Source organism: Crocodylus siamensis, chromosome 4, assembly GCF_052110815.1.
Source record: "Crocodylus siamensis isolate JL-2025a chromosome 4, ASM5211081v1, whole genome shotgun sequence".
Lineage (NCBI taxonomy): Eukaryota > Metazoa > Chordata > Crocodylia > Crocodylidae > Crocodylus > Crocodylus siamensis.
In genome coordinates this window covers 196,895,832-196,911,531 of record NC_143398.1, presented here as the reverse complement: position 1 = coordinate 196,911,531, position 15,700 = coordinate 196,895,832, and the positions used below count along the sequence as shown (strand labels likewise).

Genomic DNA, 15,700 nt, shown 5'->3' with positions numbered 1-15,700 from the left:
GCCTCAGCATGCCTGAATTTCTGCTCTTTAACTTCAGAAGAACTCCTCCCTGCAGACAGCATGCTAACAATCACAGCCCGTTTCTTCTAGGTGAGTATAAAAAAGCGGCCTTCTCCTAAGAGAACTCATACATAGATTTAAATAGCATGTATTAAGATACTTTTCAGCCAAAAAGCTGCAAATAAACTGCTACTGTCCTTATCTGGCAAGATCCTGCTCAGGATACCACCAACATCCAAAGCAACAAGTTACCCTATGGACCCTGCTCTCTTTCAGATATGGTAGATAGCCTCAATTGGTACAGGAGCAACATTGTTTTGAGGTCTCAGTGGATAATTTTATAACTAACCACCAATATGTTCAGAAGTATTGAAAAACTTGCACATAACTTGCTTATGAAGTAATAACCATAGTCTTGGCTGAACATGAACAGAGATCAAGGTGCTCAACAACCAAATATTTACTGTACCCTTCTCTAGTTATCTTTATTGAAACCTTCTTATCTAGCCACAAGCCACTTACAAGCTCTTACCTCTCTGTAGGACCTGTCTTCTTAGATGGGTGGGTCCTTCCCCTTAAAGCATACCTTAGAAGAAACAGGAACAACTATAATTCTCAATCCCTGTACTATCCTGGAAGACAGGGAGAATAGCTCCTTCTTATCCTCTTTATTAACTTCTGAGGAACAGCTGAGGTTAATAGGGATAACATGAAAATCCACCCCTTTCCCAACTGCTTTCCATGATGCAACCCAACAGGTGAAACAAAACCAAATTTTCAGCTACCAGGGATCCAGGGCCTGAAAATATACAAGAGCAAGTTTGTGTGGTAAAGCTACGACTATTCCCTTTACTTCTCTATACCCCTTTTCTCTGTACTCTATTCAAAGTTACTTAAAATCTGAATGGGGGGGATTTCTGTCCTCTATGTACTTCTGAACTACCAGAACCAAGACTGGAATAGAGACAGGAGCTTTTCAAACAATTACCTGATTGAAGCCCTTCCAACTATTTCTTGGCCAATGCTACTTGTAATATTCAGTTAACATTAAATCAGCTAGCTTCAAACCAGCTAGTTCAACACAAAAGTCTTGATATCCCATGACTAAACTCTTGACCATAGGAGATGGTGCCAGATTGGGTAAGAAGCTTCACTGATGCTCCAGAAGTATGAGTTTAAGCTTTGCTCACTACTTGTGAAAAAGGATGCCCCTAATCAAGATAGTTGTAAATGGTGACCTGGGCTTCTGGGCTAGAAAGTTAAAGGCAGCTGGATGTGATGCTAGCTATATAACCTTTTTGTGCTGTTGCCTATAAATATTGGTGTTCTTTAAGCATAATGGGCCACAAGGCACAGGAAGAACTTTGCCTTCTTCTGAATATTTCCTAACTGCAGGAATAGTAAGACTATGACAGTGGAAACTGTAGAATATTCTTCAGTGAGATATTCAGAAATGCAGTAAATAGGCATCTATTTGAAATGGTTTAAGAGCAACATGCTGCATCTGGGCAGAGGATTTGATTAGATAAACTTTCGAGTCCTTTCAAATTACATGACTTTATGATGAAGTGATGTTGTTGCTGTGATAGTCCAGAAGAAATTTGAGAAGCAAGAATTCTTGTGGATGATATCTTCTATTGGGTCAACTGTACGGGTGGTATAAACATAGACAAGCTTTCCGGATCACAGTACTTGAGGCTTGATGATGGGTACTGTGATACCAGGAAGCTTGCCTATGTCTATACCAGCAGTACAGTTGGTCCAATAAAGATATCACTCACCAGAGCGTGCTTCTCACATGATTCTGTGAAGGCATCCACAGATCCCGAAGCATCCACTCCCCCGATTTACATCAAGACTTTTACATTAAGTTGAAATTTCAAGACAGGAAATCTGTCTTTCTATGTAGTTTTACAGTATCCAGCACAACAGATGCTTAGCTCTGGAACTCTTGGTTAATAATTTTGTTCCGTGACATTATAATGAACATTTTGGAACACTTTCCATGTTTTTATCACTTTATTCACATTGTATTTCAATAGATTGTTTTCAACCACCTAAAAACTGCAGTGTTGTTTCCTACATATGAAAAGCAACCTTGATACATATAGATACCAAAGGAAAGGATATACAGTATTTACAACTGAAAACGCAGTAATAGTTTGCAATATATGTGTTTTATTTTCTGTGTACCATACCTCAGAAGCTTGGTATTCTACTTATATCATTCTAGTTAAAAAAAAATTAAAAAGAGAGAGCGAGGCAGGGTATTCAAACTGTTGGCACTGGCTCTGAAGAATTCTGTTAGAGGAGGGTAATGAAGCCTTTTTTGCTGGCACATACTGCAGACAATAATACATCATGGTTTATAAAAAATGTGCATTTGGGGCAAAAGTCAGGATAAGGTCTCTGTTGACAACCATAATTCTTTTATTAGACGTACTTTACTGAACATTGAACACTGATGTTTATGTAGGCACAGAAACAGAATAACAGCACAAAATCGAAATGATAAAGTGCAGACCTGTACTGAGAAGCAGGCCTGGTAAGACAGTCTACTCTTACAACTCAGCAGAAAATAAAAAGGAACTGAGTTTAAAAGAGAGTAAGTATACCGTAAATTATGTTCTGAGTTAACAGAACTATACAGCATTTCCCACAAGAATAAAAGCATTTAAAAAACAAGTCCATGTGTATAAGCACACAGTAGGTTTTTGTCATGGTGAATGCTGGAACTGAGACTTAGACTCACAGAAGTGGTTTATTAGAGAGGAAGCAAATTTAACAGCTCTGCACAGGTTAGAACAGTTATCTTAAAATGATCCCTTTCCTTAATGCTGACTAGTATTTTCATGAAGTGAATTCTAACAGTGACCCAAAAATTCATGTTAACTTCAAAAAGTCATATATTTAAATTATGGTTTTCAACCTGTCGGCAATTCTTTACTGTGTTTTTGGCTAACCCTACATTTTTCTTTTTTTGCTATTTGTTTCTCCAGAAATGCTGAATGATTTTTAACTTGTATGTATATATGGCAACTATATTTCAAACTAAATTTTATACACTTGACAAAACAAAAACCAAAACGGTTTCTACAACCATGATCAAGTGTGTGATGAGAAGGGACAGAGGCAGGGAAGTTGAGTTAAAGTCATGTTTTTAGATTCTGGCCTATGTTAGATCCAATTCCTACATGTGCCATAAATTTCTAAGCAAGGTTCAGATGATAAAACAGTAAGCGGTGCTTCTGATAACATCAGTCCTGCTTTTTTTTTTTTTTATCTCCTTAAGGCAGTCTTCCACAGTTATTAGCAAAATAAAATATATATATTTTCAGGGTTGGTGCACACACCAAAAAAGCAGAAAACAGAAGGGAAAATAAAACTAATATCAAACTACAACATGATTTTGTAGTAAACAATAGAATATAACGTGCAATAGTGCAATTTCTCCTTTGCTCCAACAATGCAAGTCTTAATATATTGTCCATTGATTTTTTACATCCAGCATTTCACATTTAATTGCGTGTTTGTCGTGGATTATTATTCTTGCCAGACTTTTGAGCAGAATCACTTTGACCAGGCTCATTTTTGTTTTTTCCAGAATGACGGAGTTTCTGATCCCAGCGCTGAACATTTAAACAAAATTAAAAAAATAAAAATAAAACAAAGAACAGAAGGAAAAAATATTTAATGAAAGTACAATTGCATTGTGCTTCAAACTTTCCTGAAACATATTTATATAAAACTAGTTCATAAATTATAATCAAATGCCAGAAAACAACATTTCTAAAAGATCTTGGCCTCCCAAGGAATGATGTCAGAATAATTAAAGAATCTCATGATGGATCCAGAGGCATGAGTCTGAGCTCAATTTCAGATCTGTGCTGAAGTCTGCCACTCCCTCACCAATCCAACTCTAAAGACCGGGAGCTCAGGGGTGGGTGGGCATGAATTCTAGCCTTATTACAACCCTTGTAAGCAATTTGCCAGCTTTCAGGTTCAGTTGGATAATATGTGGCTATCATAGAAAATGCTTAAGACTTTATAGAGGAAAAGTAAATACACGATTTAACAGGACAGCTCTTAGAGATATATACCAGAAGGATTACCTATCCAATCCATAATTTACAAGGTGTATCAGGACTTTGTTTGCATGTTCTAAGTGACACTTTATTTCTTAAATCTTGTTACTTCACCTGGATTTTTCAGTAGGGATGTGCCATTTTAAGGATTCAAAAGCTAGCTACTTACTGGGCACATCTACACAAGATGGTATGGCACAGTGGTTACTGCACATGTATTTAGTACTTGTATAAGCAAATACTAAATAAATACACATTAACCGGGCTTACTGCACAGTTGGGCCAGTGAATGTCTTTTAAGTGATGCTACTGCACAGCAGCCTAATGATACTGGGCAGTAGCATATTAGCACTGTCTGTGATATGACGTGCTACTGTGCAGTATTATTAGGCTACTGCACAGTCAGCATCTCATAAAGATGTACCCTTCTGAGGCCATAATTTTGCAAGCTGATTTCCACAAACAACCCCTAATGGGGCTCTGTGTGGATGCACTGGTCTACTCACATGAATCAGTTGACAGGCTCAGAGTCTCAGGGCCCAATCCTATGAGATGTTGATGCCCCTCACCAGCAGTGGAGGGCCCTCAGCATCTCATGAGATCATGCCTTAAAAAATACACAATGTGTTTTTACACAGTTAGAAACGTGTAAAATTTACAGAACAAAGACTTTAGGAGAGCTTCAGGTAGATTATTTATAATATAGAGAATTTTGAAAGAAAAAAAATTAGCTTCACCCTAAGACTCCCTTCTAGCTGCTACAACTTAGAATTGTAGTGATGTTCTAGGACATAAGAACCAGCAAGTGAAAGTTTCTTGTACAAACTGAAAAAAATGCAAATAAGAGAGATACACTGCACAACAAAAAGCAAATAAGATTTTAGTAGCCTTGACCCCAAGCCTGCAGATGTTCTGAATTCATTCAAGTAGACTCACTAACATCAGAGTTATGTGAATGCACCCTGTTGATGCATAAAATTAGGGACATGCCTTACTTGTAGAACCAGAGACCTTAGGCCTTGTTAGAAGCATAAATAAGAAATTTTTTTAGCTTAAGGGGTTTGCTATTAATGCTACTTTAAAAAAAACCCAAAAAAACAGATTTAATCAAACAACTGTTGGCTGCCCAGGAGACCATATTAACATAATGTGAAAAAACTGGCCAAAAGTGGGAGATGATGAATCAAGCAGGAAAGTACCTTACAGTTTTTTTAAATAGAATGTAAGTAAAGCCACCTGTGAACATTTTTGGGAAAACAGGATGGAAAAAGGATCAAGTATTTAAAAAAGCAGAGCTGGCCAAAAGAGCCTGTATTTGTGGTATAATCAAATGGTAATGAAGCTAGCAGGACTGTATCATAACCTTTTGCAGCAGAACAAGCATTAACAGGTAATTGAAGTCACACTAATGGTTTCATCGTGCTTCAACAAGTCACTACTGGTCTGTTCACTGGAGGCACTGAGTCAGCCCAATTCCAAATGAGATCAATGGGTGTTGAAAGCAGCTCTGCACATTACAGGGTCAGGCTCTCCTCACATCCAGGATGAGGTGTGATACTATTATACTTTTCCACTGGAGCATATAAGTTTGTAAAGCTCCCAAATGATTCAAAATGGCTTGATTCAAAAAGGGAAAAAAACCCCTCAGAAGAAGTAGACAGGATTCAAATGCAATGTTTTTCACTCTGGTCCCAAATACAAGCAATCACATGTCTGGCTAATGATACACAAACTACTGTGCGGATGGAGCAATGGGAGATATACTTCCAAGCAGCAGCAACCAAGGGCAAAAGCAGAATAAATCTAGCTAATGCAGTTGGAGATGCTTTTGGGAAGATTACTGTGAAGAATGAGCAGGAATAGTATAAGATTCTCAGCATAGCATTTCCACCCTGTTGATGTTTTACTTTGGCCTGAGGAAACTAAAGAGTGGATTCTATAATTGCTTGAAACATTGTTTCTTTTTTGTTAGGTTTGTGATTTGCATTATGTCATTCACAGCAATATTAGTTTTGTGGCACCATTTTCTTTTGAGGTGGGAAAGAGGTGAGATTCTAGAGGTAGAGAAAAAAATGTTTCCTGGTGTTGAAAGATATGCCTGAAATGATGGTATATTTCCACTTTGAAAAAAAAATGGTGCGATGGAGAATTTCACATGCCAAGAAAATAATAATAATACTAGTACCAAAAACTTGAAGTTAACGTGGTACTGAAGAACAGCAACACACTGTTGTTTGTTCTGTGTTCTGGAGTTGTGAATGAAACCAGATAAAACAATGATTTAAATAAACTGCCCAATCCTGTTAGCCTACACAATATCATAAAAGAAGTATGAATGACACATAGACCCAAAAGAATTTCCATGTGTGTAGAGAATATTATTTTCCCAATAATTACCATTAAAACTTTTAAAGAAAATTATGGGGAAAGAAGCAGAAAGATGTAGGCAATCTTATTTAAGTCAAATCCACATGTTGATGCGATTGGTTAGAACAAAAATATTTCATGTCAAATGATGTCTCATGTAAAACTGCTAAGGTCATTTGTACTTTGCTATGTGTCAGACATAAGATCTGACACATGATTTTGTGTCAATGGGAGACAATGATTTTGTGGGTGTACAAGAATTAAAAGATATTGAGATGGAGACTGTATCATGCTTTTGTTTGCTCCAATTCCTATATATTTATCTTTTTTTCTGTAAACTATGAAATCCCCTTCTTGTATTTTCCATTCACAGTGCAGCAAGAAACCAATCCTACGTAATTTAAAGAATAATACCGTATTTTAAAAAAATAACATTTCAGATATACAAATTACTATATTATCCTAAGTCTAGCAAGTAATAAGGTAACTGAAGCTACCAGTGTAGGTAAGAACACTGGTCAGCACAGAATATATTGTGAACATAAAGTCAAATTTTAAGTCAGTTGCCACTAGCAGATTCAACAACTAAAAGTTTAACCTTAGATTCTCATAAGAACATTCAAATATCTCACATAAATGAGATGAAAATAAATTTGTAAAACTACCTTTTTCCTTTAGCTTAATGTACAAGATTCCCAAAGAATAGGATAAGAGCTGCAGATGCAGAATTTGGCTGCTCCTACTTATTGAAATCAATGGTCCAGGTTTCACTCACTGCTATATTGGTGTAAATCTGGAGTAGCTCCATTTATTTAAATTATATTAATCTATCTTTATCCCTACAATCAGAATTTAGCTAAATAAACATTTACTCAAATTAATGAGCAAAGGATTGGATCTTGTACTTTTATTTTCTCTTTCCTCTCTTAAAATTAAGGGTCAGATATTATTTTGAATGTTATGATCATAGGTAGGGACCTACCTAAATTGCGGTTTCATGGCTTTCACAGAAACCGTGAAAAACAGCCTTGTCCACTGGGAAAAGCAGCATTGGCTGCAATTTCCCATGAAATCAACCTAAACAAAAGCAGCAGTAGGTGAAGGTGCCCTCTGCCAATCAGTGGCAAGGGGCGGGGCAAAGAAAACAATAATGACAGACTGAGTGATGGCTTCCTCCACCAATCAGTGCCAAGGGGCAGGGCTGCCAGGGTCTCTCTGCCAATCAGTGGCAAGTGGTGTGGTCTCTGCAAAATGGCCATGAAATCAGATCTGTGCACTGCTAGTGGGGTGTGAAAAACACATTGTCTTGCTGCAACTTAGGTAAGTCCCTAATTATAGGATCATGAAATGTTGTCTTACCTTTACTTTTTTACCAAGACGATCCTTCCATTTTTCTGCTATGGAGCCTTCTACCAAGAGTAACCTACACATTGCAAATACACCAGTTATTTTATTATCAAGGCATGTGTATGCTGTACATGTTAACATAGACAAAACTAAAAGCATTTACTTAAGGGGACAGGTAGAGATCCTTTTCATATCGAACAGTGATAAGTTAATTCCATTAACAGGCATTGATAATTAATCCTGAAAAGAATTCTGCCCAGTTTTCCTTAGATAGAATAATGGTAGATTCAAAATGAGGCTTCATGGGCTGGGGAATAGACTAGAGAAAATACTTCTTTTAAATCACTGAGAAAAAAGTTACCTGGAGCGTTCCTCATCTTCATAGCCCATTATGATATATTCTTCATTAGTGTTGAGTGGTGGGCACAGACAACCAGAGTTTGTGTAAAGGTTAACTGTGTCTCTAGGAATGTTTACCAAGGATGATTTTAGAATCTCCTTTACTTCTACAACTGCAGTGACATCATGACATTTAGTCTTCACCTCCTTCACTTTAGCTCGAATGACTGGGAAAATATAACAAAGAGTGTAGTTAACAAAAGCAAATAATGCAGGTCACCCCCATTCCTGACCTTCTGGACTATTCTTTTGTGCGTTCCTTTATCAAAAGCTTATGTGAACTCTAGCAAGATTTTGCCCAGTCTCCCAGCCCCACTTCTTTTCTTTATCACTTCCTTCTCTACTATGAGTACATTACACTTTCAGGTGGTCCAGGATAGCTATGAGTAATGTACATATGCTTGCAGGGAATGATTTGGCAGTGGGACATTTATCTTGTGCTCTGCAGAGTTTATTTTTAGCATCCATCTTGTATTCAACTCTGCATCTTCAATTCCAAGTTTTATAAATTATATAATTGCCTCCTTTACAGCCATCTTATACTATAGCTGCTTCCTTCTTGTTCCGTTTCAGCATGGATTGCCCTATAAGCTTGCCCTTAATTTGTCATCCTCAGCTTTTCACAAAATTGAGAGTATGCTTGAAAACTTTATTGTATCATTATCCCTATTGGGTGAAAGGACCTTCCCTTTTCTCTTCTCCCTCCAGTGACCCATCACCAATCTCCTTTTTTCCTATGAACTCCAAATGCTCCTGATCTTGACCTAATGACCTAATTGTTTCTTCTCTGATCCCTTCATTCTCCCATCAGTTGCATAGTAGGGAAAGTTGCCTTTCAAGGGGAAAAGTTTTTTTCAGATCTGTCATGGAGACCAATGAACTAACACCACATGCAAATACAGAGTAAATCCAGAGGTCATACTCAAGGGAGTACTATATCTTGCACAGCACAAGTCACAGAATCCCTCTCCATTTTAGATCCCAAATTCCTCAGATTCTTAATTTCTTACAACCTGTGCAAAAAGGTAAAATGGAAGAAATAATGAAAGAGAGAGAAAATCCATTGACCAAGAAAACCCCACTTTTCATATACTCAAGTGTTCCACATTATATTGCATTCACCACCCAAATTTTACCCAACCTCATACACTTTATTAAAACCGCCTAAGACTTGAACACAAAACTCATTTTGTTTCAGCCCTCCTTTAACTGCATTTCCAAAGTTCTTTAAATTCAAAAGAAAGAAAAGAAGAAAATAGTGTAACACAATATAAAAATGATCCTTGTTCTTTCCAGAACACCCCCACATAATCAGCAGTTGCTGGCTCAGTAAATCTCTACCACATGCAGGTGCATTATCCATTGGAGAATACTCACACCACAAAACTGACCAAACATATCAACAAATAAAACAACTGGCTGCTGCAGAAAACTGCAGTTATGTTCCATTTCACTAAAAGCAATACTACACTGATGTCTTTTAACAGAATTTCTTTTACTGATAACATATCTCACACCACTTCGTCTGATACCAATTTGGTATTATACTCACATGCAGTTATAAACTCAATGAAAGCTCAATAAAAGCTACTTTCAAACCAAGATCCTGGTCATGCAAAATCATCTTCTTAAGTTCATTGAACAACAGTAGCAACTCAGACAAGCAAGGTCCTCACACATTAATATCTCAAGGGCCCAATTGTGCAATTTCTACTCATAAATATTTTACTTATGCAAATAGTATTCATTAGGTCAGTCTGTTTAAGGGAGACTTGTATGAATAAAAGCTACAGACTGGACCCAGGAGACATTTGAAGAACAGGGCAATCTGGACAACTGAGAACATAATATAGATACCATCAGGTTGTGCAGATGTTACTGACAACATAACTTGGCCAGCAAGATGCTCATTACTGGCAATGATGCATGAGAAACAAGGAATCCATCTTGAATGTCAGATCCCAAAGTGAGTTTGCAGGGATAGTGGTTAGTAAAAATGTCCTTTTTGTAAGAAAAGACAATTTGAACTGAAAATCAAAGAGGGTTTCAAACATAGAAAGCCAATATGTCATTTCTGTTAAGCAACTTTTCAGACTAGAACTATATTTAAGTGCATAAATTCTTACTTCTCCTGTGGATCCAACAAAGTGGCACTCCATGTAGCTGGCATCAAGAGTGAAAAACAGTAGCACTGTGCAACAAGCATCTTGTGCTTGTATGTTAACACTGAAATATTACATCAAAATCATTCACAGAACATTTTAATCTGAAAAACTAAACTTTACTGAATTCCTAAAATTAAAATATTATTATTAAAAGATTACGCCATCCATTCATCATCCTCTTGTAAGGGCAACAAGTTTTGATTTTAGAAAAAAAACACTATCTTCGCATCTTACTTTTGTAATCAGTACTAATAACTTAACTCAAGACAGTAAGTCTGACTAGTGATCAGGGATAGCCTATTTCTGTCAAACGTTTTCCTGTCCCATTTAATATGTTTCTTGTTTCCTGAAAAGCTTTTATTTCCTCTTTAAATATTTGATATCTGGCCATGCAGCTGTCCTTACCATAATTATAATTGTTCCGAAGATAGGTCTTCTGGGTAGCTTTTATAGGTTTGCATTTGCAGCGCTCTGCAAAACAGAACAAATTTGTTGAGAAAGAACAAGGCATAGGCTCAGTGATAAACTTTCCAACTCTGCCAAATAATTAAAAAAAAATAAAAACACATAATAATTACTTTAGTTTTTCCATGCATAAAAACACAGAAAAACTGATAGTTAGATTAGCAGTTTTAGGACAATTAGAAAAACAGCAGAATTATGCAAAAAACCATTTTTTTGGTCCTACTGGCAATTCAGGTATTTCCACATTTGCTTTCTTTTCAGTTCTGAAGGAAAAGGTGAAATACATGATTTTTTTAAAAGCACAATATTCAAAACATTTCATTTGGAAATGCCTAAGTATTATGTTTTCTATCAGTTCAACATTAAATTGTGTTCCTCTCTTGTGTCATGTTGCACCACTGGAGCTGCAGGTTAGGAGCCTGGCATGCCTCTTCTGCCACATGGGCTGAATTGTGTGTCCCATTTTGCACCTACAGTTATGCAATTCCCAAGATTCCCCCAACAGATTGTTCAGAGAAAATAAATTATTAGGACAGTACATTTTCATGATTTTACTTCTAATAAAGGGGATTGTACATTATTAATGAAGAAATGAGCAGTGACAAATAGCAGCAGAAGCAGAACAAATCGATATGGGGAAAGCAAGGGCCAGTGCATCAAAAATGTTTCAGATTAAAAAAAGAAAAATATAATAATAGGATCTTTAAACAGATTCCAGCTATAAAACTACCCTCTTCATTTATGAGAGAAACTTTAAGGCATGTTAACAGCATTGATCCCAGCATTCTCCCGCCCGTGGCAGGGGGTCGGACTTGATGATCTGCTCAGGTCCCTTCCGACCCTAACAACTATGAAACTATGAAACTATGAAACCAATAAGAGAATTTTGGGGCTGATACCGATGGCTGATTTTTAATAAGCCATATCTGCTGATACTGATCCAATTCCGATATGCAGCTGGGCAGCACAAACAGTGGCATCCAGCTGGTATTCTGTTGTGGGGGAGGGGGTGAGGGAAGGGGCGTGATGGGAGGGGGCAGATTGAGGGAGGGAGTGGGGCTGGGGCTGGGGAGGGGCAGGCACTGCACAGCCAGGGCATGGCACAGAACAAATCCACAAGTAGCTTGCCCAGAGGTTGGGAGGTGGGGGAGGAACTCCTGCTGCTCCATGCACCCTGGAAGGGCAAGGGGGGCATGTGCCTCTGGATCTGTACATAGGGCAAGGACAGGCTGCCACTGCGGGCTGGGGCCACGGCTGTGCCGGGCTTTTCCTGCTGGGGCTGGGTCGGGACTGTGCTCAGTGTGGGTGCTGGCAATGCTGGGAGGCAGACTATGGGGGGGCTGCAGCCACCCCAAAATTTGCCACAGCCCCCCTCTGAGTGCCACTGCTGCCCGCCCTGAGCACAGCCTGGGCCTTAGCCCCATCAGGACAAGCCCAGCGCCACCCTAGCCCCAGCCCAAAGTGGCAGCCCAACCTCGCCACATGTGCAGATCTGGGGACACACACCACCTGTGCCCTCCTGGGGGTGTGCGTAGCAGCGGGAGCCACCATCCCCGCCCTGCATCCCCTGAATGAGCTGATCACGGTTCTGTCCCATGCCCTGGCCCAGCTGTACAGCACCTGCCCCAACCCCTGCCCTAGCCCCACTCCTTCCCTCACCACAAGGGCCTTGATCTGCCCCCCATGCCCGTTCCCTCACAACAGACCTACCAACTGGACCCAGTTGCTCTCCACGCTGCTAGGCTGCACTCCTAGCCGACTGTGTGTTGCGTTGCAGCTGCATGCATGTAGGGGGCATTTATCGGTGGCGTTATTAGCCACATCAGCAAAAAAAGCCAATTGCCAATACAGTCGATTTTCCTTATATTGGTGCCAATCCAATATGGGACCGATGTATCGGTGCACCTCTATAAATTGTATCTCATGGCAGATAGGGTTTGGTCAGGAAACTTAAACTGTTTGGTGGAATGGAGATGAAATTACAGTTTTTATGACACAATGTTGTTTCGTGTTGAACTGACTTGGTATATGTATATAAAGCACAACCCAGTGTTTGCTAGCTGTAGGTCAGGGATCTGCCACCTATGGCCCCTGGCTGGATCCAGTTTACATGTGCAGAGATGTGAGAGCAGGTTTGTTGCCCAAGCCAGCAATCTTAGCACCATGGATCCCTATCTCCCAGCCCAAACTATGGTCATGGGACCCAGAGGCATAAGGTTCTCTCAACCACAGCCCCATGACCATGGAGCTTAGGCTGGGAGATAAGGATCTCCCAGCCCTGACCCCAGGATTGTGATCACAGAGCAGGGGCTGGGAGCTCTCTGTTGCAGGTGCAAGGGGACATTGTCCCCACCCAGGTTACGGTGGCAGAGCCTGCCCTGGCAGCAGGCAGCTCCCAGGGGCAGGAAGCAATCTCCCACACACTGCTGCCCAGATGATCAGGAGCAAATGTGCTCCCAGTCAGGCATCTACATATGTGCTACTGCGCAGTAAGTAACTGAGTGCAAATATACTCATGATTAGAGCAAATTACTGCACAATAAGCATCTGCACGTGTAGATGGTGATACTTATTGTGCAGTAATTAGCTCTAATCTCAAGTTAAGCATCTCTTGTAGACACGCCCATTAAGTCATAAGAACTTTGATTCAGGTCTTCATTCTATCAAACAATCTGAGTTTGGTATATATTTCAAACAGTTCAATATATGTAAGAGTAATTTGCTCTAATCATGAGTAAATTTGCTATCTTTAAAAATATATACACAAATATACACACACATGCACATACATACATACACACACACACACACACACACACACACACACACAGAAAGAGAAAAAGAGAGAGAGAGAGAGAGGGGAAAGTCAGCAAACTATTGGTCACAGAATAAATTCTGCTCTTAGTTACTACAGTCTCAAAATAACTGCACTGACAAAACTGAGGGCCAAATGTAGTTATGCTATAGTGGCAGTGTGTAATTTCAGGCTTTGCCAGTGACATAGCTCTTTTAAAGCCTGAGAATTTGAGGGAGCTGTAGTTTCCAGACAGAGATATGGTGGGTAAAGATTTTTGTTTTCCTATAATACAACCGTCACATGTCACATATAAATAAAAGGGTCAGTGTTTTAAAGATGCAGTTGGTTTGCATCACTCTAAGAGAACCTGTCATGAGATTTAAGAGATAAAAAAGGGGGCTGTTAAATTATTTTACATTACCGTGGTATTGTTTTGAAATCTCCCCTAAGTTAGTAAAGCCAGCACTGAGGAAACAGCCTTTGTCTGCACTATAGATTGAATTTTATCTTCCTTAGCTAGCATATCTACTGGCTTACACTCTGACTGAACTAGGACCTAACATAAATTTTGAAGCACTGTTCAGAGAATATTATTCATTGAATTTTTATTGATCTTTTTTATTCTAATGTGTACAAAAATAAATTCAAAACTTAGTAAGTGCTTTATTTAAAAGAAAAGTACAGCTAATATATAGGCAGTCTCACCTCTTTCTTTGGTAAAAAAAAAAAAGCAAAGTGAATCACAGTGCAGATCCAACAAACTTTACTCACACGGATCCACATAGTCATGGAATTTTGCATGTACTATACATAGTGGCAAGCAATTAACTAGTGGTAGATCCAACAAAGGACTTCAGTGTCTAAAAGTTAAGTATTGCAGCCCAATCCTTAATGAGGCACTGAAGGCTTTTTGTGGTAAATGAGGAGATTTAAATATCTCAGAATGATGATCCAATAATACTCATGTGCTGAGCCGGGAACCACCTATAGTTGAGGCTGGCAACACCCTAGGCTGGGGCCAGCAAACTGGCTCCCTGCTGCAGGTTGCAAATCTCCACCTCCTGGAGAACTCCACCTGCATGCACTTACCTACATGGCAGATACCAGGCCCCTCTGCAGTGACAGTAGCATAGGCACAGAGAACCACTGGCGGGGTGCATGGCAGGGGCTTTCTCTCCCCCCTGCTGACTGGCCTAGCGTGTAACAAGGTTGCAGTCAGTGAGGGAGGGGAGAAAGCCCTTCTACACAACCGCCTAGCAGCTCTGGCTGGGCTGCAGTGGGGCAGGTCCATTTTCTCCCTCCCTCCCCCTGGCTACTAACAGCTGGCAGGGGGCAGGGTTGGGGAAGGAAGCCACACTGGACTGGTCAGCGGGGGTGGAGACAGCCCCACAAGCCACAAGCCCTCCCCAGAAGTTCTGGATGGGTGGTGAGGACCAGGGCCTCTGCTCTGCCACCCCCCCCCTCACTGCATGGCCCAGCTGACAGGCAAAGGCAGGACACAGGCCTGGGGAGCACAGGCTTTGCTGCCTCGGCTCTGTGACAGTCGAAGGGGAGAGCTGGCCTAGCTGCCGAAGCAGACAAGCACAGGCTGAGGCTTGCCTATCACCACTGTGAGTGGGGGTTAGTAGTGGAGCTGCAAAACATCCTGGGATGCCAGGTGACTGCAAAGTAACTTGAGTTGGGAAGAGATCTGGCACAGAAGTTTGATACACTGCTCTGCCCTAAACCAGTTAAGGTAGTACATCCATCCAGGTCTATCTTAGACCAGTTTCTGCCATTTTTAAATAGGTCTGTGTGCACTGAACTTCTGCTCTGTTACAGGTTTACATCAGTTTCTGATCGGTTACACCGGTTTATATGAAATTTCTGTACCTAGCCATAGAGAATAAGAAGGAACATGACTCTGTGGCCATGTGAGAGGGAGGCCTGGATTCTAGTCCTTGGCACCAGGAATGTTTTGTTTTTATTGTAAGACTACTGAACATTAAATACCAATGAAAGACTGCAAAGCAATGGCCAACACTCAGGAGTTCCACTTTTCAAGTCAGTGCCCAGTCTCAGGGCTACAGAGTCAA

General features: G+C 40.0%; 1 protein-coding gene across 2 annotated transcripts in view; it reads right to left on the bottom strand.

The window, feature by feature from the left end:
* Positions 1-2,158: 2,158 nt before the first annotated feature.
* The window catches only part of FRZB (frizzled related protein), a 46,938-nt gene continuing 33,396 nt past the window's right edge, over positions 2,159-15,700 (bottom strand). For both annotated transcript variants that reach the window (XM_090045289.1, XM_090045288.1), the window contains 4 exons: positions 10,769-10,834; positions 8,161-8,365; positions 7,812-7,875; positions 2,159-3,629 (listed from right to left, as the gene is read on the bottom strand). In XM_090045289.1, the coding sequence (XP_089901415.1) occupies positions 3,519-3,629; positions 7,812-7,875; positions 8,161-8,365; positions 10,769-10,834 (446 nt within the window). In that variant the 3' untranslated portion in view covers positions 2,159-3,518. The remainder of the gene's footprint in view (positions 3,630-7,811; positions 7,876-8,160; positions 8,366-10,768; positions 10,835-15,700) is intronic.